The 25,805-nt window shown below is 37.0% G+C and overlaps 1 protein-coding gene across 1 annotated transcript; it reads left to right on the plus strand.

Annotated features, from left to right (window-relative positions):
* Positions 1-71: 71 nt before the first annotated feature.
* On the plus strand, positions 72-25,065 carry PECR (peroxisomal trans-2-enoyl-CoA reductase). The gene is made up of 8 exons (XM_008574358.1): positions 72-195; positions 2,933-3,066; positions 3,681-3,846; positions 11,068-11,149; positions 13,909-14,005; positions 15,531-15,641; positions 21,955-22,066; positions 24,824-25,065. Exons 1-8 carry the CDS (start codon positions 72-74, stop codon positions 24,907-24,909), a joined length of 912 nt encoding a protein of 303 aa, XP_008572580.1. The 3' UTR covers positions 24,910-25,065.
* Positions 25,066-25,805: the final 740 nt, after the last annotated feature.

Below are 25,805 nucleotides of genomic sequence, written 5' to 3' on the forward strand. Positions count from 1 at the left end.
ACGGCCAGTTATCCTCACCTTCCTGCGGTGACCCGAGACCGAGACAGGCCTGCGTCAGTCATCCGTCCTCGATGGGCTCTTCTGTCAAGGTCGGGAGCTGCCTGGTTGCCGGCTTGCTGCGGGACCAAGTGGCCATCGTCACTGGCGGGGCCACCGGCATCGGAAAGGCCATCGCGAGGGAGCTCCTGCACCTGGGTACGTTAGCAGACCCTGAGTGAGGGATCCATAGAGACACGGCTGGAGTGACCTGGGCTCGGGAGCCAGGGGCGCTAGGCGAGGCTGGGAGAGCGTGGAGTTGCAAATCGAAGCGGGTGTAGATGGGAGCGAAATTACCACCGCCAGCGAGAGGGAAAAGAATTCTTCCTCAGAAATTGTGGAGAAGGGTTGGACGATGAGCCACTAGTTATAAACTATAGAGAATGCTTAGAGCCAAAGATACTGTGCCCGAAGTAGGCAATGAGGAAACCTGTGAAAACATGCTGTGGAATTAATTGTACATTCACATTTAAAATTAATTCGTTCTGTATATTGCCTCATCTGAGTGATTAGTATGACAAGACTTCATTTAATTGGAAAAGGCTTTAAACATATTGAGAGGCTCCCATCATATTCTCTTCTCGCATCTCATTATAAGCACAGCGAGAAAATATAGTGAAAATTTACCTTGTAAAGGTAAGGGCCTTGTAAACACATAAACAAGGGAAGAAACCACAGAAGGGGAAAATAGATAAATTTATCTATATGAAAATGTGAATCTTCATTGAATTAAACAAAACAACATAAATAAAGATTAAAGCCATATGTAATTGTCTAAACACCCCAGTTAAAGACACAGGTTGTCAGATTGGATGAAAAAGTAATATCTAACTATATACTCCTACAAGAAATACACTGTTAAGTATAAAGACACAAATAGGTTAAAAGTAGAAGAATGCAGAAAAGATATACCAGGCTAATACTAATCAAAAGAAAATTGGCATAGTTATATTGATATTAAACAAAGTAGATTTCAGAGCAAAGAATGTTACCAAGGATAAAGAGGTGGATTTCACAGATAAAAGGTCAATTGAACAGGAGGACATATTGGTACAACCAATTTGACAGTTTCTTAAAAAGTTAGACATTCACGTATGACACAATCCAAACATGCTCCAGGTATTCAAGAGGAATAAAAGCATATGTTTATACAAAGACTTTTACACAAAGTTCATAGCAGCTTTTTTGGTAATAGTCAAAAAGTGGAAACAACGCAAATGCCCAAAACAAGTGAATGGATAAACAAACTATGGTATATCCACACTATGGAATGCCACTCAGCAATAAAAAATAATAAACTATTGATACAAGCAATAACATGGATAAATCTCAAAATAAATATGGTAAGTGAAAAAATCAAGACATGCAGTATATCCTACTCACTTTGATCTTTGCTGGCCAGTCTCTCTTCCCATCTGGTATCATTTTCTTTCTGTTTGGACACTTCCTCTCATCTTTTTTTGTAGTGCAGGTCTGCTTTGATAAATTCTTCCAGCTTTCATATATGTGAAAAAGTTTTTATTTTGCCTTCATTTTGGAAAGATATTTTCATTTGTTAAATTTTGCCTTAATTTTTGAAAGATATTGTCAAGATTTCTAGGTTCCCAATCTTTTTTATTTTTTGCTACTTTAAAGCTGTTTTTGCACTGTCTTCCAGCTTGCATTATTTCTGAAAGAAGGCTTTATCTTTTTTGTTCTGTACTTAATGTGTTGTTTTTCTCTGGCTGCTTTTAAGATTTTTCTCTTCAGGGCCGGCCTGGCCCGTGGCTCACTCGGGAGAGTGCGGTGCTGGTAACACCAAGGCCACGGGTTTGGATCCTATATAGGGATGGCTGGTTTGCTCACTGGCTGAGTGTGGTGCTGACAACACCAAGCCAAGGGTTAAGATCCCCTTACTGGTCATCTTTTAAAAAAAAAAAAAAAAAAAGATTTTTCTCTTCATCGCTGGTTTATTCAATTATATCGTCAATGTCGTTTCTGGATCTGTTTTTATTAATTGGTTTATCTCCTCATTATGGGTTATTTTTCTACTTTTTTGAATGCCTGGTAGTTTTTTGTTGGATGCCAAACAGTTGAATTTTACCTTGTTGAGTGCTGGCTATTTTTATATTCTTATATTCTTATAAATATTCTTGAGCTTTGCTCTGGGATGCAGTGAAATTACTTGGAAACAGTTTGATACTTTAAAGAGGCTTGCTCTTAAATTTTGATCCGAGCAGCCTTTAGTCTATGGCTAATTTTGCTTCACTGTTAAGGTCATCCTCTTCTGAGTACTTTGCCCAATGCCCCGAGAAGGATTTTTCCTGGTGGCCACACTAACTATTCCCAGTGCTGAGTGCCAGGATTTGTTCTCTTTTCTCATTTTGGGAGGTTCATTCCATTGTTTATTTACTCCCATGCACTGATCAGTACTCAGCTGAAGATTCAAGGGAGATTCTGCAGATCTCTGGAGTTCTCTCTGTGTGTACCTCTTTTCTCTCTACGCCCTGTGTAATCTAGCTACCTTGGCCTCCCTGGACTCGCAACTTTATCTTTTCCATCCAGGGAGGCTCCTGGGCTCTGAATGGGTTCTTCCTCCCGCACTGTAGTCTGGAAGCTCTGTCCAGGCAGTAAGCTGGGGTAATCATAGGGCTCATGTTGTTTGTTTCCACTCCTTCAGAAATGACTGTCCAGTGCTACTTCATGTCTAATGCCCTGAAAGCTGTTTCTTCATAGTCCAGTTTTTAGTTGTTTCAGGCTGGAGAGTAAATTCAATTCCTATTACTCCATCTCATCCAGAAACAGAAGTCCAGTTCATCTTTTTTTTATAGGAACACACAAAATATATTCAAAACATTATTATTGTTGGCAACTTATGAAAGCATATTTACGTGTTCTCTGGCTGTTTTCTTCTCAGGGAGTAATGTGGTCATTGCATCCCGAAAGCTTGATAGATTAAAATCTGCTGCAGAGGAACTAAGGGTTGGCCTGCCTCCCACCAGCCAGGCTCAAGTCACTCCCATGCAGTGCAATATCCGGAAAGAAGAGGAGGTAATGCAGAGGGATCCGTATCGTCTATTCACTCATTTTAATTTACAGCAGTGTTTCCTGGCTGTGCTTCAGGTTCTGCTATGATAGCTGTCTTAGATGAGGGTTACTAGAAGCAGAGCCTGTGAAGGAGATTTTTGCCTTAATGATTTACTTAGCTGGTGACCTCAGGAGAAGGAGACGGGGGAAAGCAAGACAGGGGAGCTAAGTGAGGACATGATCTCAGCTAGAGACTACCTTTTGCATCTTTTGCCTTTTAAGTCATTTCTCAATATTCCTTTTAACCTGATTTCATCACTACCCATTATCGTGGTTGGCAGCTTACGAATTAACTGAGGCCTGCCCTACTTAGGGGTGATCCAGGCCCTTGGATATATCTTGTCATCAAAATTACAACTTTAGCTTTATGATCTGTGAGTACTGGATATTGGTAAATATCTCATTGGTGTAAGATCTTTTAAGTTTATTCATTGCTAACTTCATGTTCATTTGTCGCGGTACTCAGAGTTACTTGTTCACTGTGAGAGATCGCAAGCTCCATTATGCTACTAGAGCAAGCAGTCAGTCCAAGTGGCCAGTTATGTTATTATAGTTTTGCTTTTTATGTTTTTTTTTAGGTGAATAATTTGGTCATGTCTACCTTGGGTATTTATGGTAAGATTGACCTCTTGGTGAACAATGGAGGAGGCCAGTTCATGTCTCCTGCTGAACATATCAGTGCTAAGGGGTGGCATGCTGTGATCGAAACCAACCTGACGGGCACCTTCTACATGTGCAAAGCAGGCAAGTGTCATCATTATCCACAAAAATCAATGTGTCTTTATTTAGAGATTGTAGACAATCCTGAAAGAGAAACTGTTAGGGACTCAGAAGCCCCATGTCATTAACATTTACTGCCATGATTTTCTCACATACAACACAGGTATGTAAATTGGTACATTTCTGGACAGTAAGTTGGCAATATTTAGAAAATATGGATAGCCTTTGACTTTATAATTTTATTTCTAGGTGTTTATCATGAGAAAATTATTGATGATCTGTACAGAAATTCAGCTACGAAATTGTTCATAAAATTAGAGAAAAGCCTCACACTTATTTTGTTTTTAAGTAAATGTGTTAAATCTGTTAGAAAGACCAATTTATTAATTTAGTCTTCAGAGAGAATACCAGAGACAGAGTCCACATGCTTTCTAAAAACTAATGGGCATACATGAATAGTCTTTGGATTAGAGATTATGTTTCATAGGTGGTTAATATTAAACTCCTGAAGTTGGGTAACTCAAGGGTTTCTTTACAAATTACTCAAGACATTCTTATGATGAAAAATGTAAAACAAGTATAACTGTGACCCAAAGGGTCTTCACCCCGACATGGGTTAGACATTATATTCTTGGTATCTGTAAGTCAAAGGTCTTGCAGACATTCCCAGTCTTTATCTTTGTCTAACTAGCAGTATAAAGCTCTGTATAAGTATAAAGCTCTGTGATACAGAACTGACTACTCTAGTGGAAGGATCCAGAAAAAATAGAGGCTTATTTCTCTCATAAAAAGTCCAGGTAGGTAGTCTAGGGGATAGTATGGTAATTACATAATCATTAGGGACTGAGGACCCTTTTTATTGCTCTATATTCTTGACCTGCAATTTCCATCTCAGGGTCCAAGACGGCTGCTCCAGTTGCTGCCATAATATCTGCGTGTTCCAGATATGCTGTCTGAAGGCAGATATGATGGCAGGAACTGGGAAAAGTGGAATGCTCACTCATTCCTTTTAAGGGCACCATATGAAAGTAGGACCAGTGTGTTTACTCACTTTTATCAGCTAGAATTTAGTTAAATGATCATACCTAGCTGTAAAGAAGGTTGGAAAATAGAGTCTTTAGGTGGGCAGCTATGTGCCTAACTATAAATTCTATTTCTTTGTAAGAAGGGGAGGATGAGTATTGGGAGAGAACTAGTTGTCTCTAATCCAAGCTCCATAACTCAGTGTTTTTACTTCTTCCAGCATGAGTGTCAATAGTCTCACCAATCTGAGTTTCCTTGCTAACAACTATTAATTAGAAGTCTGCAGAGTCTAGACTCAGCCATGATTTTTATTAGCCAGGACTGATTTAAATAATACAGGGTCTTTAGTTTTTTTTTTTTTACTTAAAAAAATAGGACTTTTAATCCATGTTGAGGAGCCAGGAAAAAGAAAAAAAAATAGGGCTTTTAATTTATGGTTTCTATGAAGAGAAATATGAAGTTTATATATATATATATTATTCCATGGTAATAATCATGAAAAACTGAAAACCATTTAAATATTCTAGAGTAAATAATAGTTGAATGAAGTTTGTACATTTATACAGTATAGTGCTATATAGCCATTAAAAATACTGGTGTAAAAATGTACTTATTGACATGAAAAAATATTCCCAGACATCATTGTGGGAAAAAGCAGGTTATAAAACATTCTATACCGCATGATCACATTTCTATAAAAAATGATGTATATAATAGTACACATACACATATATATATACACAGTAGTACACACTAATAGTATATATATATTTATGTGCATACATATATGAATAGAAATAATTCTGAAAGAGTTTATACCCAAATATTTTTTTTTTTAAAAAGATGACCGGTAAGGGGATCTTAACCCGTGGCCTTGGTGTTATCAGCACCGCACTCTCCCGAGTGAGCCACGGGCCGGCCCTATACCCAAATATTAACATACTTCTTCTGGGAGGTAAAATTTACATGTTATTCTTTCTTCTAAAATAAACATATTATTTATTCAGTTAAAATGATTTAAAAGATTACCTCCCTGGAGTCCCCAGCTTCCTTTAGCCTGTACTCTTTGACACAATGTGCTACTGTTAAAGAATTGTGAAAAAAAATCCACATAAATATTAGTGGTGAATTTGGAGTTTCCTATAGCCTTTTATTATTCATTTTACTAATATAGGAATTTTTCCTCAATTTGTTTTTGGAAAAAATTTTATCTATGGAAAAGTTGAAGATGTATTACAATGTACACCAGTATGCCTTCATTTAGATTCACAAAGTGCTTACATTTTGTTCCATTAACCTTATCTCTTTCTCTTGTTACATACACACACACACATGCACACATACTTTTTTATGAACAATTTGAAAGTCAATGAACACACATTGTGGCACATTATACATCTCTTAAGAATAAAGACACATTTTCTGTATACAAACTACAGTACCATTATCACACCCAAGAAAATTAACAGTAACTTAATAAAATCCCTTATATAGTCCATATTGAAATTTCCCTAATTGTTCCCTCCTTGTTTTTTTTGATCTAGGATCCTTAAAAATTCATGCATTGCATTTGTTTGTTATGTCTCTGTAGTTTCTGATTATCTAGAAAAATCCATGTTCTTTTTATTTATTTATTTATTTATCTTTCATGACATTGACTTATAAAGTATCCTAAATACTGGATTTCTCAAATTTTTTTGTGATAATTAGATTTATTTTAAATATTTCTGGGAAGAATCCTACATATATGCTATACATGAGAATACTTCAAAAAGTTCTTGAAAAAATAGAATTAAAAGAGAATATGAATCTTTCCATGAACTTTTTGAAATATCCTCATATGTACTTCTTATTGCATTACATCTGGAGGTCTTTGGTTAAGGTTGTTTTTCTTTTTTCCTTGCCTCCCCTACCTCCATCTCTTAAGTACTATTATTGATGAATGGAATTTTTATTCAATATAATAAACCACTATAGTCATTTTCTTTATAATGCCCAAGTTATCTTAAATTTGGCCAGCAGAAGCCACTTTAGTCTGGCTTTTGTGTCTTTTTGACATGGCTCAGACCTATTTCTCCAAAGAGCTCTAGTTCCATTTAGTAGGGGATGATTTTTAGAGACCAAGATTTGGTACTAAGTGTGCTCACTGTTACTGGGTTATCACTACTTTTAGGCATTTTCAGTGAGCAATGTTAGGAAATAAAAAACATTTCAGTGAGCAAAGCTAGGAAATAAAAAACATTTTAAGAATATGACAAAAATAAGTAAGCAAAGATAAAAGACAAATGACAAACCGGGAAGCATCGTTCTAACTTATCTCACAGAAGAAGGATCACTATCTGTAATATATACAAAGGTTCTAAAATTAAAGAAGAAAAACCAATAACCATATAGGCACATGCAGATGGCTCTTAAACATGTGAATAGGTACTCGCCCTTGTTCATAATATGAACAATGCAAATTAAAACTGCATTGCAGTACCATTTCTTACCTAACAAATTGGCCAAAATCCAAAAGTTTGGCAACATACTCTGTGAGGCTTTTACCCGTTGACCCAGCCATTTCACTTTTAGCGATATATCCCAAAGATATACTGGCAAAAACTATTTTTTTAAAAAGAGCATGACAGTGCTGTCCATTGCAGCACCATTTGTAATAACAAAAGTCAGGAAGCAATCCAGATGTCCATCAGCAGGGGACTGGTTAAATAAACAATGGTATATCCATCCATCAGCTAAAGACGTACTATAAAATATCTCTATTTACTACTGTAGAGGGATCTTCAGGATCTATTGTTCAGTGCAAAAAGCAAGGTGACTAAAAGTGTGTAAAGGATGATAATTTATTTTTAAAAGGTATGGATATCTGCAAATATATATGTGTATGTATATGTGTGTATATGGGTGCTTATATTTTTTTAAAATTGAAGAATAAGTCATTAAACAATAGTTACTTAAGGGGGAGGAAGAGAATAAGATGTAAGGAATTGGATACAGAAGTTAGATGATTTTGAATATATCATATTTTATAGATTTGCCTTTGGGACCATGTGAATATTTTAGATAATTACCAAACAAAATTAAGTTGAAAAAGGCAATTCTTAAAAGTTTCAAGCAAAATGAAACCTAAATGTATACTCAATTGATAACATAACCACAGAAAAAGGAATTATTTCAGTCGATCATGAAACACGCTACTTCCACTAAGTACTCCTAGGGGCATATACATACTCTAAAGGACAAAAAGAACTTAAAATTGATCTTAAACTATTTTTAGTAACCTGTTTTTGGTGGGAGTGTTGGTGGTGTTATCCTGAAACTGCTATGGTGTATATTGTGGGATAAAATGAATTTTAAAAAAAGTTAATATAATTGTGGACCAGGATTTTTGGCATGGGAGAAAGGGAAGTGGATATAGACAGTTGAGGTTAAGTGAATCCCCTCTAGTTCTGAATTTAGTTGGAAACATTAGTATGGATTCATGATATGTATTTAAAAAAAAAAAATATGTGTTTCCTAAATTATCCACTGAAAATAAACAACAACTAATCCAGGAACAACGAGTGCTCCTAGCACTCCTCTAAAAAGCATTTTATTTTTCTTAAAAATTTTATTTAAGGGCTGGCCCATGGCTCACTCGGTAGAGTGCGGTGCTGATAACACCAAGGCCACGGGTTCGGATCCTATATAGGGATGGCCAGTTTGCTCACTGGCTGAGCGTGGTGCTGACAACAGCAAGCCAAGGGTTGAGATCCCCTTACCAGTCAACTTTAAAAAAAAAAAAAAAAAAATTTATTTAAGTTTACCAAACTGGTTTTTACATCCATTGTCTCATTTAATACTATAACTCTTTGATGTAAGTAGGACAAAAAATATCATATCCAGGTCAGATCTAGGCCAAGTAACCCAGGATCACCTTGGGGCAGGCCTCAAACCCCAGTCTTCTAAACCCACATCCATTCTACATTGTATCATGCTGTTTCAAAACACACTAAACATCAATAATTTTTGACGTTGTGAAAGAACCCTTGATCTAGAAAGTGGAATGGTGGTTGCAGGGGCAAGAGGTAGGGGAGATGGAGAATTATTGTTCAGTGAGTATAGAGTTTTAGTTTTGCAAGATGAAAAGAGTCCTGGAGTGGAGGGTGGTGATGGTTGCACAACATGAACCTACTTAACACTACTGAATTGTACACTTAAAAATGATTAAGATGGTACATTTTATGTTACATGTATGTTACCACAGCAGAAAAAATGGGAAGGAAAAAAAAAGACCATTAAAACATTTTGACTGAGGGGTTTGTTCTTTAATTTGGTTGTTAGAAAACTTAGCATTCTAGCTTTCTCCAAATCATTTGATTTTGCAATTGCTATGACTTCTTCTCAAGTTGGTAGTTGCAAGAAGTAAAATTTTTAAACTTTTAGAAGCAAAGGACAAAATCTTTGTAACTTTGGGTTAGGCAGAGACTTCTAAGATATTTCACCAAAAGTATGATTCATAAAATCAAAAATTATAAACTGGAATTAATAAAATTAAAAACTTTTGTGCTTTAAAAGATACCATTAAGAAAATTAAAAGATAAGTCATGGGCTTGGAGAGATTTCCAATTTACATATCTGATAAAAGACTTTATCCAAAATATACAAAGAACTCTTAAAACTCAAGATGAAAACAATACAATTAAAAAATGGGCAAAAGGAGGGCCGGCCCGTGGCTCACTCAGGAGAGTGCGGTGCTGATAACACCAAGGCCAGGGGTCCGGATGCCTATATAGGGATGGCTGGTTAGCTCACTTGGGAGAGCGTGGTGTGGACAACACCAAGTCAAGGGTTAGGATCCACTTACCGGCCATCTTGTTAAAAAACAAAAAAAATGGGCAAAAGATTCAAATAGGTATTTCACTAAAGAATATATATGAATGGCTAATAAGCGCATGAGAAAATGCTCAGCAGCATTAGTGCTGTGGTCTAAATGTTTGTCCCCTCCAAAGCTCATGTGGAAACTTGATCCCCAGTGTGGCACTGTTGAGGGGTGGGGCCTTTGGGAGGTGATTGGATTGTGAGGGCTCTGCCCTCATGAATGGATTAATCCATTCATGGAGTAATGGATTAATAGGTTAATGGATGAGTGGATTATCACACGAGGGGCACTGGCAGCTTTATAAGGAGAGCAAGCGAGCACATTAACACAGTCTTGCTTAGCCGTCTCATCATGTGATACCTTGTGCCTCCTTGGGACTCTGCAGAGAGTTTCCACCAAGAAGGCCCTCACCAGATGTGACACCTGCACCTTGGACTTCCCAGACTCCAAAACTGTAAGAAATAAATTTTTAAATATTTTTTTAAATTACCCAGTTACAGGTATTCTGTTATAAGCAACAGAAAACTGACTAATACAATTAGTCATTGGGAAAATGCAGATCAAAACCTTAGTGAGATACCAATTCACACCATTAAAATGGCTATAATCAAAAACTCAGACAGTGATATTGTGGAGAAACTAGAATCCTCATGTGTTTCTGATAGGAATGTAAAATGGTGGAGCCACTTTGGAAAACAGTTTGGTAGTTTCTTAAAAAGTTAAATGTAGAGTTACCATATGACCCAGGATTTTCACTCCTAGGTATCTGCCCAAGAGAAATAAAAACATATGACCACACAAAGATTTGTATTCATAATCACCCAATCACAATGTTCATAGGCTGGTGAATTGATAAATAAAATATGGCATTTCTATACCTGAAATACTGTGCAGCACTAAAAAGGAACTATTACTATATGTTACAACATGGATGAACCTTACAAACATTATTCTAAGTAGAAGAAGGCAGACATGAAAGACCATATATGTGTGATTCCATTCATATGAAATGTTCAGAAAAGGCAAAGACAAATCTGTAGAAATGCAAAGATGAGTGTTTCTCTTCTGAGGTGGGTTGTGCTGCAAATGGATATGAAGGAACTTTTTGGGATAATGCAAATGTTCTAAAACTGGATTGCAGTAATGGTTGCATAACTCTGTATATTTTATCAAAAATCATTAAATTGTACACTTATGTGGATGAATTTTATGATGTATAAATTGCACCTCCATCAGGCTTTTTATAAAGAAGAAATGCACATTAAAATGTCAAACATCAAATAGGCAGTCTGCTGAAACAGGGTATAGATGAGGGTCAGAACACTATTAAATATTGATTGTCATTTGTTTGAATCCTGCAGTTTATAACTCCTGGATGAAAGAGCATGGAGGATCTATTGTTAATATTATCGTGCTTACTAAAAATGGATTTCCAGGAGCTGTGTAAGTATTTTTATATTTTTTCTTTCTGTGTCTTTGAGTCTTGTCCTCTGAATGGGGGGAAGAGGAGTATAGAAAAATTTAAAAATAAAGATCATTAATCCCTTAAGTGAGTTGAGATCTTAATACCTAACATTTCCCTTTATTTGAACTTCAAAAATGTGCTTCTAAAACATTCCTATTTAGATTAGGGTTGCCAGATTTACCAAGAAAAGGAAAACACAAAAAAAAAACAGGGTGCCCAGTTAAATAATTTTTTAGTATAAATATTTCCCAAATGTGTATTGCATGGGGGCATACTTCTGCTAAAAAATTATTCATTGCTTAACCGAAACTCAAATTTAACTGGATGTCGTGTATTTTATCTGGTAACTCTAATCCAGATGTTACTAAAGTGGCTATTACTGTCCGGGGACAGCTTATTCATTGAAGTGTGGAAATGAAACAAATCTGTTTTAATTTAGATTTGAATACCATGAATTATACCTATTCAGTTTTAGACAGGACTGCTAAATTGTTACTCCTAACAGATGACCTAGAATTTTTTCCCAAAAGTTTCTAAGGTTTGTGCTTCTAATTAGTCATTCTATAAGCAGAGAGTTTGCTTCCTCTAAGCAAATTCTTTTTTTGTTTTTGGGGGTTTTTTTGGTCCTTTTTGAGACCGGCCACACCGCGCTCAGCCAGTGAGCACTTTGAGCACACCGGTCATCCCTGTATAGGATCCGAACCCACGGCGGGAGTGCTCCTGCACTCCCAGCGCCGCAGTCTCCCGAGTGTGCCACGGGCTTGGCCCTCTCTAAGCAAATTCTAACACCCTACTTACTGCCTAGACAAAGGTACTTAAAAAAGTTAGTGGTATAATGGAATTCAAAGATAATACGAATCTCTCTCTGAACTTTTTGAAGACCCCTTGTAATATTCATGACTCCCTTGGTTGTATGAGATAGAAATAAAATTCAAACTGGCTTAAGTAAAAATCTAGATCAGCACAGTTCACAAAGTGTGTTTTTTGGACCAGCAGCATCAGCATCACCTGGGAACTTGTTAGAGCTACAAATTCTCCAGTTCAGCTGTGCTTCAGATCTGTCACCTCTCCCAGGGTGACAGAGACACAAAGGATTACTCAAAGCCCATTCTCCAAAGCGATGAGAGACCCAAAAGGGTTAATCCCAGAGGCAATTCCTTCAGGGAAGGATTCCTAGGAGTAACCCTGAATCAGGTTTTCTCTCAGTTTTTATTGTCCAGGCAAGAAAGTTACAGAAAAGAACACGGGTGGTTAATCAGTTATAGCAGAAGTCAAAAAACTAAGCTATGTGAAGTACAAAAAGAAACACTGAGATAATCATCATGGCAACATTTAGTTCCCTAAGAAACTCAAAGAAACAACTGAAGGCGAGATGTGGAACATCCCCCAACCATTAACTTGAAGCTTTTAGCTCACATACTTTCCCATCATTAGGTTTAGCTGCACCAAGGACGACTGCCCTTAGAGGAATCACTTTTTCTGTGTTACAAGTTTTTTTATTTACAACAGACACTTTAGTCCTGTGAAAGTTTTGTTTTTCCCAAACTTAGCATTTCTTTGTGTAATTCTAAAACGTTAGGCTATTCCTTAAACTATAGGGCTTTGGTCCTGCTAAAAACTAAGGGCTGTGGCCCTAGTAAGCTACTACATATGCTAAGGGCTTTGGCTCTACTAAAATCTAAGTACTGTGGTCCTACTAAGCTTAAAGGTTAAGGCCCTTTGAAATACACATGTTTTATTAATGTTAGTATCTTCCACACAGATCTACTGCATCAGAAACTCAGGGAGCGGGGTTCAGCCCTCTGTGTGTGCACGCCCTGCAGGTGACTCTGCAGAACTACTACATTCGGGCATGTTAGGTTTAGCCATGGTGTTGGCAGAAGCTGCCTCTCCTTTTGCTTTCTTCAGGTCCACCTTCATTCTCAGTCAGTCTCTTTCTACATGTGGCAAAAAGCGAGTACTAGCAGAAGTTAGAGGTCAACACTCTAGCTCTTCCTAACTCTCCAATGAGAGAGTGCTTCTTAGACAGTGCGAGAAAAAAAAAAAAATCTAGTGCCAGCAAGTCCCAGAGGGGATTATCATTAGCTGACCCTGCATGCTCATGTGCATGGCTGTCAACTGCACACTGTGCTGTGGGAATGGGGTTGCCCTGCTGTGCATGGTCAGCCGGAGGACTGAGGAGCTGGGGTCATACTTGGTTTTGAGGATCTTGTAATTAGCAATTCTAAGCCGTAATATCTCTGTATCTTCTGCGCAAGGACCCCAGACTTTGAACCTCCTATCTGGAAATACATTAAAATTTATTTAAATTTTGGTATGTCTAGAAATTCTATTGATAATATTTCTAGCCTGATATATGAATTTCATATCCCTTGTTATTTAAAATTGATTTAAAAAATAACCACATACTTGTAATGTGTCAACTTACCAGCTTGTTTGTTTTCCTCTGTAATAAAAGTTCTTCAGAATATTCCTCTTATGCACATCATGATTTGGGGGACCTTACATTGGTCTGTGTAATGTGAGATTTGTTTGACCATTAGGTAACTATCGTTTGGCTTTAATATTGAAGGACCCAATGTTTTCTCCTTCGTCTAGACAAAGACTCAGCAAGACAGAAACTCATAACAAGAACGCTCTTATGGAGCTCTGCCAGGTCATTGGCACACTTGTTAGCTTAGTTAATGAGAAAATATTCAACAGAAGCTGATTTTAATGTTTATATTTTGTCTTTCAGTCATAGCGGAGCTGCAAGAGAAGGTGTTTACAACCTCACCAAAACATTAGCGCTGGAATGGGCCAGCAGTGGAGTGAGGATTAACTGTGTTGCCCCTGTAGGTAAATGTTCTGTATTGAAATCTGTTGACCATTTGTCCTCTTCTGACTTCATTTGTGTTGCTAGAAGTATTTGCTAAAACGCAGATATACTACTTGAGTAAGAGATTGACTTTAAAACATGGGTAAAATCATAAAGTCTAATTTGCCATACAGAAAGATTCTTTGATTTACAACCAGATTGTCAAGAAGGTTCAATTAAGCCAGTGATTCTCAGTTCTGGGTATATATTAGAATTACCTGTGAAATGTTTAAACAATGGTGATATATGATCTTTATGCCAAACCACGGGACCTAGGTATCTATATTTTATTTATTTTTTAATTAATTAATTAATTTTGGCAGCTGGCCAGTACAGGGATCTGAACCCTTGACTTCGGTGTGATATCTATATTTTAAAAAGAAGCCTAGAAAATGAAGATGCACAGGAGGTTGCTTAAAGAGTGATTTTTTTTTCAGATTATTTTGTTATTTCTTGTTATATCATTAATCCTTTATTAGGAGAGTGAAACAAAGTTAGAGTTGTAGCAAGGAACGCCCACTTAAAGATCTAGAAGTCAAGAGAAAATTTCTCTAAATCAAAATATAAATGATAGGGGGTAAATCACAATGTAGTCAACTTCAAAAACTATCATTTTTGTGAAATAATCTGTAGCTTAAGTTTTCTTGTTACTACATACTGGCAATGTACTCCAAGAGAGATGTTAAGTGAAATATTTCACTCATCCCGCACAACTCAGTTCAAGCTCTACTTCTTCTGTGATATTTCCTGGTAAGAGACTGGTAAGATAGTAATCATCCCTTCATCTGAAACTCTATATCATCTTTGGATATTATTTATAGATATATCTGTATAATATACATATAATCTATATATGTAGGTCTACAATCTATAATATGTAGAACTATATACCTATATAATCTATAGATACTGTTATCCACGCCGCTCAAAGGGAACTAAGCATGAACTGACTTTGTGCTTGAAATTAGTAGAGAAATCTCACCTCAAACAAAATTGCAGGCTTTTAGCCAGAAATTTCATATCCTCCTTTAATCCTCCACAGTTGATATCACCTTACCCATATTACTCAAATATTTACAGGGTAAATTAAATATAGTTCTATTTTTAATGTTGATAACTTGGAATATTGGCCTCCAAAAGAGCATTTCTTGCAAACTTTTAATGGTATGTTAGTACAATACTAATTCCTGTTTGTCTTCCAGGGATTTTTTAGGTTTAATGTTTCAACTTTAGTACTTTTAGACAATTTCATCTTCTTTAACTAAATGTTGCAAACTGTTTAATTAGAAATCGATATATCTCCCCAGTATCATTTGGCGTGACAGTGGTTGACTGTGCTCCTTTGACAACATTGAGAAAAATTAATATTAGAAATGTTAACTTTTCTATTTAATTTAAACCACTTAATGTTTATTATTTGTCGATAGACTGCCCTGATGTCTTTACAACTAAAATTTAATTTTTATGACTTTATTTTGTTCCTGTTTTTTTTTAAAACATAGGGAACAATTTATTCCCCGACTGCTTATGACAACTACAGGGCTTTGGGACAAGACTTATTTGAAGAGTACTTTCACAAAATCCCAGCTAAACGACTTGGAGTTCCTGAGGAGGTAATATATATATCTTACATTGATTGGAATTACTGTGTCTTATACTTTGGAAATGTGTAACATTTGGTGTCCTTTTTGTGTGGCCTGGTTGGCAATAGATTGTTCTCCCACTGCCATCAAACCATTCCTCCTCTTCTTCCTGGCTCTCAGGAATGTCCTGGTTATTCTTTGACTTCTGACAACAGTCTTTACTCAGGACTGAATGCTGTGTGAATTAAGAACAGTGTGTTTTTGTTGTTTCAATGTACTTTTCAGCTACGTTATTTTATCACATGGCATTAGTTGGTACACGGACCCTAAGCAAGTCAGATGATTATGGCTATATGAAGTGCCATACAAGATTTCAGTAAGGAGCCCGTGTGAGGACCCTAAACAAGATTCCTTATGAGATTACAGTAAGAAGAATTCAATAAGACCAAAATACATAAAATTCAGTAGCTTTCTAAAATGCCAGCAATATCAGTCTTAAAATGTATTTTTTTAAAAAGGATATCTTTTCTGCATATAATCATAATAAAAACTAAAATATCCAACAATAAGCTTAGCTTGGCTCAATGTATTTATTAGGATTATTGCCGGGCCGAGCCCGTGGCGCACTCGGGAGAGTGCGGCGCTGGGAGTGCAGCAGCGCTCTCGCCGCGGGTTCGGATCCTATATAGGGATGACCGGTGCACTCGCAGCACTCTCTGGCTGAGCGGCGGTGTGGCCGGTCTCAAAAAGGACAAAAAAGAAAAAAAAAAAGGATTATTGCCTAACTCATTTTTCCCAGCCACTCAATCATCAATGCATCTGGCATAGCCATTCCACTCTGAGCAGGCGTACCAATTATCACCTTTGCCACAAAACAAAAGCATTATTAGCTCACTTCCTACCACAAGGAACGCCAGTCCCACTTATCACCATACTCGTAATTATTGAGACTATTAGCCTTTTTATTCAACCCATAGGCCCTAAATGAAAAAAATCTTTTTACCAAAGAACAACAACAAAAATAGACCAGACTACACAGAGACATGTCATATTCCTCAGTGGGGAGATCAATTTTATTAAAAAGTCAGGTTTCCATAAATTAATTTATAAATTTAATATATTTTTGTAATTTTTAACACATTGACTCTAATATTTGTCTAAAAAGAAGTATGCAAAAATTTCCAAAAATGTTTTGAAAATGAATAATGAAAAGATTACCCTTCTAGATGTCAAAATATACTAGGAAGCTATGTTTACTTACAAATCTAGTGCTGGCACTGGAATAGATTAAAATTAGTGGAACAGAATGGATTCTTGAATCTGAACCATGTTTGTGTGGGAGTTTATAGAATAATGGTAACATTTCAAATCCATAAGGAAAGGATAAACCATCTAACAAAAGTCTTGGGACAATTGGCTGTTCATTTGGAAATAAATTAGACCCCCTATCTTGTATCACATGCAAAATAATTTTCAGATATATTAAAGGGCTAAATATAGAATCAAAATTATAAAACTCTTAGAATAAAATCTAGTTCTAATTCTTAGAACTCGCTTTTATTATCAGTTTGATCTACATCTTTCCAGAAATTTACTGTGCATGCACAAAAATATATCTACGTCTATTGACTTTTTTTTACAAAAACAGGATCCTGCTATATGTTCTTTTCTGCAACTTGTTACGGATATACCATAATATAATCAGACCCTTTTGTTACATATTTAGATTCTATTTTTGTTTTTGTTATTGCAGTAACTCTGCATTGAACATCCTTGAATATAGTCATGCACTTTGTGTAATGGGGTAAGTTTCTAGAAGTGGAATTCCTGAACTAAAGTAGATTTGCATATTAAATTTTAGAAGATATTGTTAAATCAAACATTCAGTGAGCCATATTAAGCGAGGCATTTGGATTTTTATTCTGAAAGTTAAGAGTTTTTAAAGAATTTTAACTGAGGGAATGATATGATTAGATTTTTATTTTGTTTTTTTTATTTAAAAGATGACCGGTAAGGGGATCTTAACCCTTGACTTGGTGTTGTCAGCACCACGCTCACCCAGTGAGCTAACGGGCCATCCCTATATGGGATCCGAACCCGTGGCTTAACCCTTGACTTGGTGAAGCGAGGCATTTGGATTTTTATTCTGAAAGTTAAGAGTTTTTAAAGAATTTTAACTGAGGGAATGATATGATTAGATTTTTATTTTGTTTTTTTTATTTAAAAGATGACCGGTAAGGGGATCTTAACCCTTGACTTGGTGTTGTCAGCACCACGCTCACCCAGTGAGCTAACGGGCCATCCCTATATGGGATCCGAACCCGTGGCCCTGGTGCTATCAGCACCGCACTCTCCTGAGTGAGCCACGGGCCGGCCCTAGATTTTTATTTTGGATAGAACAATTTATTTATGTGTATTATATTACCTATATTTACTGTATTAGAGATTAAAACAAATTTAAGAAACATTTATTAATTTATTTAAAACAGTAGTAATAAAGGCATTACATGTTAACATAAATAACATTTTTAATAAAAAATAGCTATGTTTTCAGAAAGCAATTATTTTATATTTGTTTTCAGTTTTACAATTTTCTTTAATGTGTGGCTTGATAGAATACAGCTGAACTCTCACCTCTGGGTGTGCATTCAGTCTGTTGCAATATGTTGTTTTGGTAAAAGCATATGAAGAAAATCTGACTTCATGCAGATATACAGAGGCGGATATACATGCAGAAATGGCTTGGAGCATTTTAACAGACTTTTCAGATAACCGTGGATATTTTTCTTCACTGTTCAACAAATGGCAGTTTTGGAAAGATTAGTTGCAATGTGGAATCTGAAACCACGTCAATGAACTTTTTGTGCTGTTTCGTTAAAATCTTTCTCGCACTTTGACTGGATCTTTCACCCATATGTGATTTTGTCACATAAGGCATTTATTTGTCTTTTAGAAATTGATGGTTCACTGAGTGATGCACGTCTTCTGAATGTTGACACACAATTTATATGTACTATCAGAAGAGCACATTTGTTAATATTTCCACTGATCTCTTCAGAAAAATCTTTAAGTATTAGGAACCTGTCAAGCTCATGGTGACAAATGCAAGTTTTGCAAAGTTTTCATTTTTCACTTGAAAGCTCAAATTTTATTATTGACACCAAATACTGTTAGTCATTTTCCTTTGAAGTGACAGTCCCACTTTGTTCATTTTTGAAAAAATGTCTACCAAGTACCCAAGTGTGAATAACCATAGTTTTTCAGTTGTTCTTTCAAGTAGGAAATGGTGTTTTATGAAAAAAGTGGCTAGTTCAGATCTCAATCCAATTGCATTCTTTTTCTTGAGAAACAATTATTCTTCTCTACGCATTGGAAGAGCTTTATGTTTATATTTCCCATTTCATCGCACAGAATATTAAAAGATGTGAACTCACTGGTCAAGATTTAATACAATTAATATATCTTGTTGCTTTGTCAAGGACATTCTAAAGCGAAACTGGCTTTTCCCCCACTCAAGTACTTGCTAGCGAAGAATATAATGACTACTAGTGTAATGACTACTAGTAGAGTTTTGTGTTCTGGGCCATGATTTGTGCTTAGGCTCCAGTAGTTTTTCCTGTCATTGCTTTGGCACTAGCAGTATAGATGTCAACACAGTGACAAAGACAAATAAGGACTTAGTATTATTATGGAAATAGTTTTGACCTTGCAAATTCTCTGGAAAGGACTTACGGATGCCTAGGGTTTGGCTGACCATGCTCTGACAATTGCTGATGTAAGTAATTCCTTCAAAAAGTTTGGTCGTGAAGGGAAGGAGAGAGAGTGGTAGCTACAGTGAGACAGAGAATAAGGAGAGAGTATCTGCCTTTGCGTGATTGTGTCTTAGAGTCTGAAGGTGGGCAGAACTGTCACACCAGGCCATTGGCTGGCCTAGTTGGCCTACTTATCAATGAGTTGCCTTCTTTTAAGTGACAGTCCCTGGAGGGAAAGTCAGGAGGGTTGGAACGGAGCTGTAGTTTTAAAAAGAACCGCATAGAGATCCCAAGTGTCTTGCTACATCTCTTGGAAAGAGAGTGCAGCACTTGGCAGACCTCTCAATTGGCTTGTGAGATACTGTGCACTCATTTCACAAATTAAGAAACTAAGGGCCAGTGGTGTGAAGTGATCTGCCTAAGACCATAGGTCATGGTACTAGAATTCAAACCCAAGCCTACTTACCTGTAATTCCTGTGATCTTTAATAAAGGGAGCTAAAAGGAAACAGATAACTGAGCTAACAGAGGTATTACCCACCTACATAAAGTGAACACAATTGCTAGTTTCTGATATTATTTATTCATTGATAAAACTCTTGGGAATGACTTAGTACTTCAAGTCCATCTGTCAAATCTCTCAAATGTCATTACAGTGAAAGTTAAGAAACATCTATCTGAAGACACTGCAGCTGTGCCTAGTTAATTCAGTAACGATAAAAATTTCATTAGTTTAATTCAGCTCCATGTTGAGCTCCAAAAGTAAACCAGGCGTCACAAATATTTTCATATTTTTTACCTAGCAGGTAGATTCAAGTCAATTCAGTATTATTTAATGAGTGCCTAATCAATTGGTAAACACTGTAATAAAACAGGCAATGCAAAATCGCACTTTGGGGGAAGGCCTGCATTAAAGATTCCTTCATTTTGTTCGCACTTATTAAGTGCTTGTTGTATGCTAAACACTGTCAAAGGATGGGGCCAACACTCAATATATGAAACAAAATTCAGCACGTAGGTGAATTTATTGCATCTTTAAGTAAAGGATCAGGCATAGTCTCTCTGAGAAGAGTTAACTTTTGATCCTTTTTTTTTCTGTGGAGTGGTGTGGTTTTCAGATATTTGCAGATTTTTGGAGGTCACAGTTACTTGGGTGAGATGGTTGTTGTTTGGCTGGCATTCAGAAAGGAGCTTCTTGGAGTGAGTCTCTTCCTGATTGGCTGACTTTAACAAAACTTGTCCACAGGGTGTGTTGCCACTGACTGATTAAAAAAGTTCCAAACCAGTTCAGGTGGTCATTACCATGACTCAGTACAATCTGCCTTTTCCCAGCAATGTGAGAACTTTTAAATTAGTTCTATACCAGCTCTGTCCAATAGAGATATAAAAATAGTCACATATGTAATTTTAAACTTTCTAGTAGCCACATTAAGAAAAGTAAAAAGAGGTGAAATTAATCTTAATAATATATTTTAGTTTACCCAACATATTCAAAATATCATCATTTCAACATGTAATTAATAGAAAAAATTATTAATGAGATTTTTTACATTCTTTCTTCCATACTTAGTCTTCAAAATCCGGTGTGTGTTTTACACTTAGAACATATCTCACTTCGGGCTAGCCGTATTGAAAGTGTTTTAGTAGTCTCATACGGCTAGTTGCCTCGTCTTCAGCAGTGCATCCTGGGGATACCAGGATGCAGAGAAGCCAGTGCCTGCCCTCCAGGCTCTCCATGAAAACAAACACTTGTGGCTACAGCCTGTGTATGAGATTAGGACTGGGATGAGGTAAGCAAGGCATGGGCACAGAATTTAAGGGTGTATGCACTCTCAGGGGCAATTCTGCTCTTGACCTGAGAGTGAATACCTCCTTAAATCTTGCACCCTAGGTTCCTGGAAGGATCTAGGAATCTGGAGTTTCAGTAAGCATCCCTAGTTATTCTAAAGCAGGGGTTTAGGATCATCACACTTTGAGAAACTCTCCTTCTGCCATTAGCCTCCCATGAGAGTTCCTTTACATTCAGTGAAATAATTTCTCTTTTTCTGTTTGGTTTTGGGAGTAGATGTTGCTGAATTTTTAGGAATGCAGTGGGATGCTGAAGTCCCTCTGTAGAAAGCTCCTATAGTGTGTGTTCCTGGGCTTTTGGCCTGACAGGACCATGGACTGAACAAACTGGAATGCCAATTTATTGGTACACAGACACTGACTATTTCAGGGACCAAAATATGAAAGGCTTGTGATAGTGATGGAAAATGGGGTTGTGGCGGGCAAGGGAAGGTGTGGAAAGAACTTGATTGTTGGAAATGGGAAGAGCAGAGATGAAACCCTGGGATCACTTTTGGCTTCACATTGAGTAGTTTGTTTGACACTATATCTGGCCACCTTTATCTTAGTTAGTCACTTACCTGATTTCAGTGATGCTCACATAGAAAAGGGAAGTTGTTTATGTACTGTCAGATTATGGTTGACACACACACTATAGGATTCATGTTACACTCATATGCTTTGAGATGTGTTCACTCGGGAATGCGAAGCAACCAGAGATGGGGAGTATGTTCTTTTATGTGTGCATGTGTGTTTCTGTTGCAGATTTCCTCCTTGGTGTGCTTCCTGCTGTCTCCTGCAGCCTCCTTTATCACTGGGCAGCTGGTAAATGTGGATGGGGGTCAGTCTCTGTACACTCACATGTGGGAGATACCAGGTGAGCAGCCAAGGAGTGAGTATGTAGTCACTAGCTTTATGCCTTTTCACACTCAGTTGTTCAAAACTCCTTAAGTAGTTACTAAGAGCTAAGGGTCTTCTCTTATAGAATATCAAAATGTGCAGAATGCTTATGTTCATGATAGGATTTTTAAAGGAAAAGTTATAGAAATTATAGAACCTAGCTTTATATATAGTTATGTGCCACATAACAACATCTCTGTCAATGACAGACTGCATGTAGGAAAGTGGTCCCATAAGATTGTACACCTTTTCTATGTTTAGATACCTTTAGATACACAAATACTTCCCATAGTATTACAGTTGCCTACAGTATTCAGTACAGTGACATGTTGTACAGGTTTTAGCCTAGGAGCAATAGGCTATACCATATAGCCTAGGTGTGTAGTAGGCTAAACCATGTAAGTTTGTGTAAGTACATTCTACAATGTTTGTACAATGATGAAATCTCCTGATGACACATTTCTCAGAAAGTATCCCATCGACTCATGACTGTGTTTAAAAAGTTCGTGTGTGTGCATATGTTGGTGGAACTTGAACCCTGAAAAATATTCTCAGTTTGAGTATATATTGTAAGGAGAAGATAGGAAAGAGGCAAGAGGTTGCCATATTTTTAAGATTTATTTCCTTTTTTGTTCCTCCAATAAGTGGCTTGCATATCTGAGCAGAAGAATCAGATATGTTAGGTGGGGAGGGGTGGTATGGTGCTTTTTTGCACTCTCTTTGGGGTATATATTGAGTGAAACCACATGAAATTTCTGTATTCAATCATTTTTGATATACAAAAACAGTAGTTTTATAAGTTTCAATCAAATACTGATGTTACGCACAAATGTTTTTGTGTGCATGCGTGCATGTGTGTGTGTATGTGTCTTATGGCTAGACTGTAGAACTTTGGGGTTTGGAAGGGTCTTAAAATCAGAGAATCCAATATTCTAATTTTAGAAATGACAAAAACAAATCCACCTGGGCATTAAAAGGCATGTCCAAGCCAAAAACTCTAAATCACTCCAAAAATGTAGAAGATGATATAAGGTACAAATGTATTTGAACTTTTGTTGCTAAAGATAATTAACTGGATACTAGCAAATTAACATGTGGTTGATGTAACCCATGCATATTTGAATTTCCTGTCAGGGAGCCAGGTTCAGCCTACTCTTTCATGTGCTGACAGTCTGTTCAAGGCTAAGATCTTCTTTGCATTAATAAATGATTGGTGTAGAATTTTAATTTTATTATTTCCCCTCCCATTTATATTTCTTTACAAATAACATCATCGTGGTGATGTGCATAAGATATTATGGTTTTAAGGATCTCTGTCTCTGTGCCTTAAGACAAAAATGCCTACATAGTTATGCAATATTATTTTCTGGAAGTATTTAAAGTAATGAGGGTGGGAGAAAACCTTTCCGCTTCCCTCCCAGTAGAGTTGAGTCAGTATTCCTTATGGTGGGTTGCCTTGCCTTGCCTTAGAAAGAGAAAGAAATTCCAGATGGCTGCTTCTCCAGGACTTCAGTGAAATGATTTTCTTTTAATTCTCACACTTTTTTGAATCACTACAAAATATTTTTTTAAGTTGTTGAGGAAAGCGGCCACATCTCTCTTTTTCTAATATGCTTCCCCCAAATAATGGGTGGGAGTATTCAGCCCTTTAGTATGGTGTTTTCTTCAAGACTGCCAGCTCCTAACTGAGGTGGCCTGGAATGGAAGTCTGGCTCTACTCTTATTAGCTGTATGATCTTGGGAAAATTAATTTCTGCACGCCTCCATTACCTATTCTATATTATGGAGACACATACAGTATTTATTTCTTAGAGCTATTAGGAGGATTAAATTAGATAACACACATTTAAAGCTCTGTGGCAAAATAGGATGCTTTTAATCCCAACTGGCCTAAACAATAAAGGAATTTGTTGGCTCACATAAAAAAAGGCAGGTGAGCCTTGACTCAGTAGCTCAGTAATCTCATCAAAGACATTTTTTTCTCTCTTTCCTGTTTTTGCTTCACAATGTTGGCTTTATCTTAAGGCTGGCTCTCCTGGTTACAGGATGCCTACTTTGATCACATCCAGCTGGACAGAGCAGGAGGAAGGGGAATTACTTTGTTCCAGAATTTCTAACGAAATTCTGAGAGCCACTCTGTTTAGACCAGCTTATGCAAATGTCCATCCTCCACCAGTAACCACAGCCAGGGGAATGGATGCACCTACTGACTTAGCTTAGATCCCATGCCCCACCCCTGGTGCCAAGGTTCCCCGGAACCTGGTGGGTTCTCCGGAACCTGGTGGGTTATCAAATGGAAATGAGGCTGTTGGAATGAGGAGATGGGGGACTAGATGCTGGGCAGGCAACTCTCAGTGCCTGATACAACGTAAACACATTATTTTATAATTTTATTTTTAAGGAGACACTATTTAGTGAATGTCTGCGGTGTGCCAAGTACTGTACATGCTGAGTCACATTTAACCCTCACAGCTTTAAGAGGTAGATGTTGTTATAACCTTTAAAACTGAGGCTCAGGAAGAGTAACTTCCCCAAATTTAGAAAAGCTAGTGAATAGCAGACCTGGGATTCAAATCCAGGCTTTTTCTCTAACATTCAACTCAAAGATTTCTCTTTTTCTTGCTGAGAAAATGGGTGAACCAGGAAAAAGAACAAGAAGATTTGGTGGGAATTAAGAAGACAAATGAGGTTAACAGACTTGCAAGTGACATGAGGCTTTCCACTTTCTTAACAGATCATGACAACTGGCCTGAGGGATCAGGGGACCTTTCTGTTGTCAAAAGGATGAAGGAGTCTGCTAAGCTTAAAGCTAAGCTTTAAGCTGAGGGAACACAGAGCAGTTCTCTGTCCCCACGTGCCTTAACAACTTGAGAATGCACTTCTGTACTTTTTAAGGGTTTATAATTTGTATGGAAAAAAATCATTTCTGCTTTTTTAATGTTGTTAATTACATCTATGCAAAAACTACTCCTGACAGAAATGCATTTTTTTTTTTTTTCTTAAAAAGATGACCGGTAAGGGGATCTCAACCCTTGGCTTGGTGTTGTCAGCACCACGCTCAGCCAGTGAGCAAACCGGCCATCCCTATATAGGATCCGAACCCATGGCCTTGGTGTTATCAGCACCGCACTCTACTGAGTGAGCCACGGGATCCCCTACTCCTGACAGAAATGCATTTTTTTTTTTTTTCTTAAAAAGATGACCGGTAAGGGGATCTCAACCCTTGGCTTGGTGTTGTCAGCACCACGCTCAGCCAGTGAGCAAACCGGCCATCCCTATATAGGATCCGAACCCATGGCCTTGGTGTTATCAGCACCGCACTCTACTGAGTGAGCCACGGGCCGGCCTAGAAATGCATTTTTTTATGTCCCAACCGATGTCTTTTAACTTGGGAATAAAAATTTTTTTTCAAGGAATGGAAATTAACATACTTAAATGATTAAACTTTTCATTTCTAAGAAAGGTATTTGAAAAATGAACTAATTTTAAATTCATAACAATTGAAAGGATCATGAACTCCCAGAAAGTTTTATTATTTAATTGTAAGGGTAAATAATAAATTGTGGCATAATTATGATTAATTCAGCTAGAGTTATGCAATGACTTGTTTTTGGTGGCAAATACTTTTGGAACAATAAAGCCTCATGGTAATTATCAAAGTATAGTTTGTTTTGTTCATGAAGTCAAATTTGTTTAAATGTTCGTAATTCAAAGAA

This window comes from Galeopterus variegatus, unplaced genomic scaffold (genome assembly GCF_000696425.1).
Source record: "Galeopterus variegatus unplaced genomic scaffold, G_variegatus-3.0.2 Scaffold1036, whole genome shotgun sequence".
Classification (NCBI taxonomy): domain Eukaryota; kingdom Metazoa; phylum Chordata; class Mammalia; order Dermoptera; family Cynocephalidae; genus Galeopterus; species Galeopterus variegatus.

Coding starts and splice junctions, on each gene's coding strand:
- PECR (XM_008574358.1), top strand. CDS start 72: ATGGGCTCTTCTGTCAAGGTCGGGAGCTGCCTGGTTGCCGGCTTGCTG. Junction 11,150..13,908: donor AATGGATTTCCAGGAGCTGT/GTAAGTATTTTT, acceptor TTTGTCTTTCAG/TCATAGCGGAGCTGCAAGAG. Junction 22,067..24,823: donor TCACATGTGGGAGATACCAG/GTGAGCAGCCAA, acceptor CTTTCTTAACAG/ATCATGACAACTGGCCTGAG.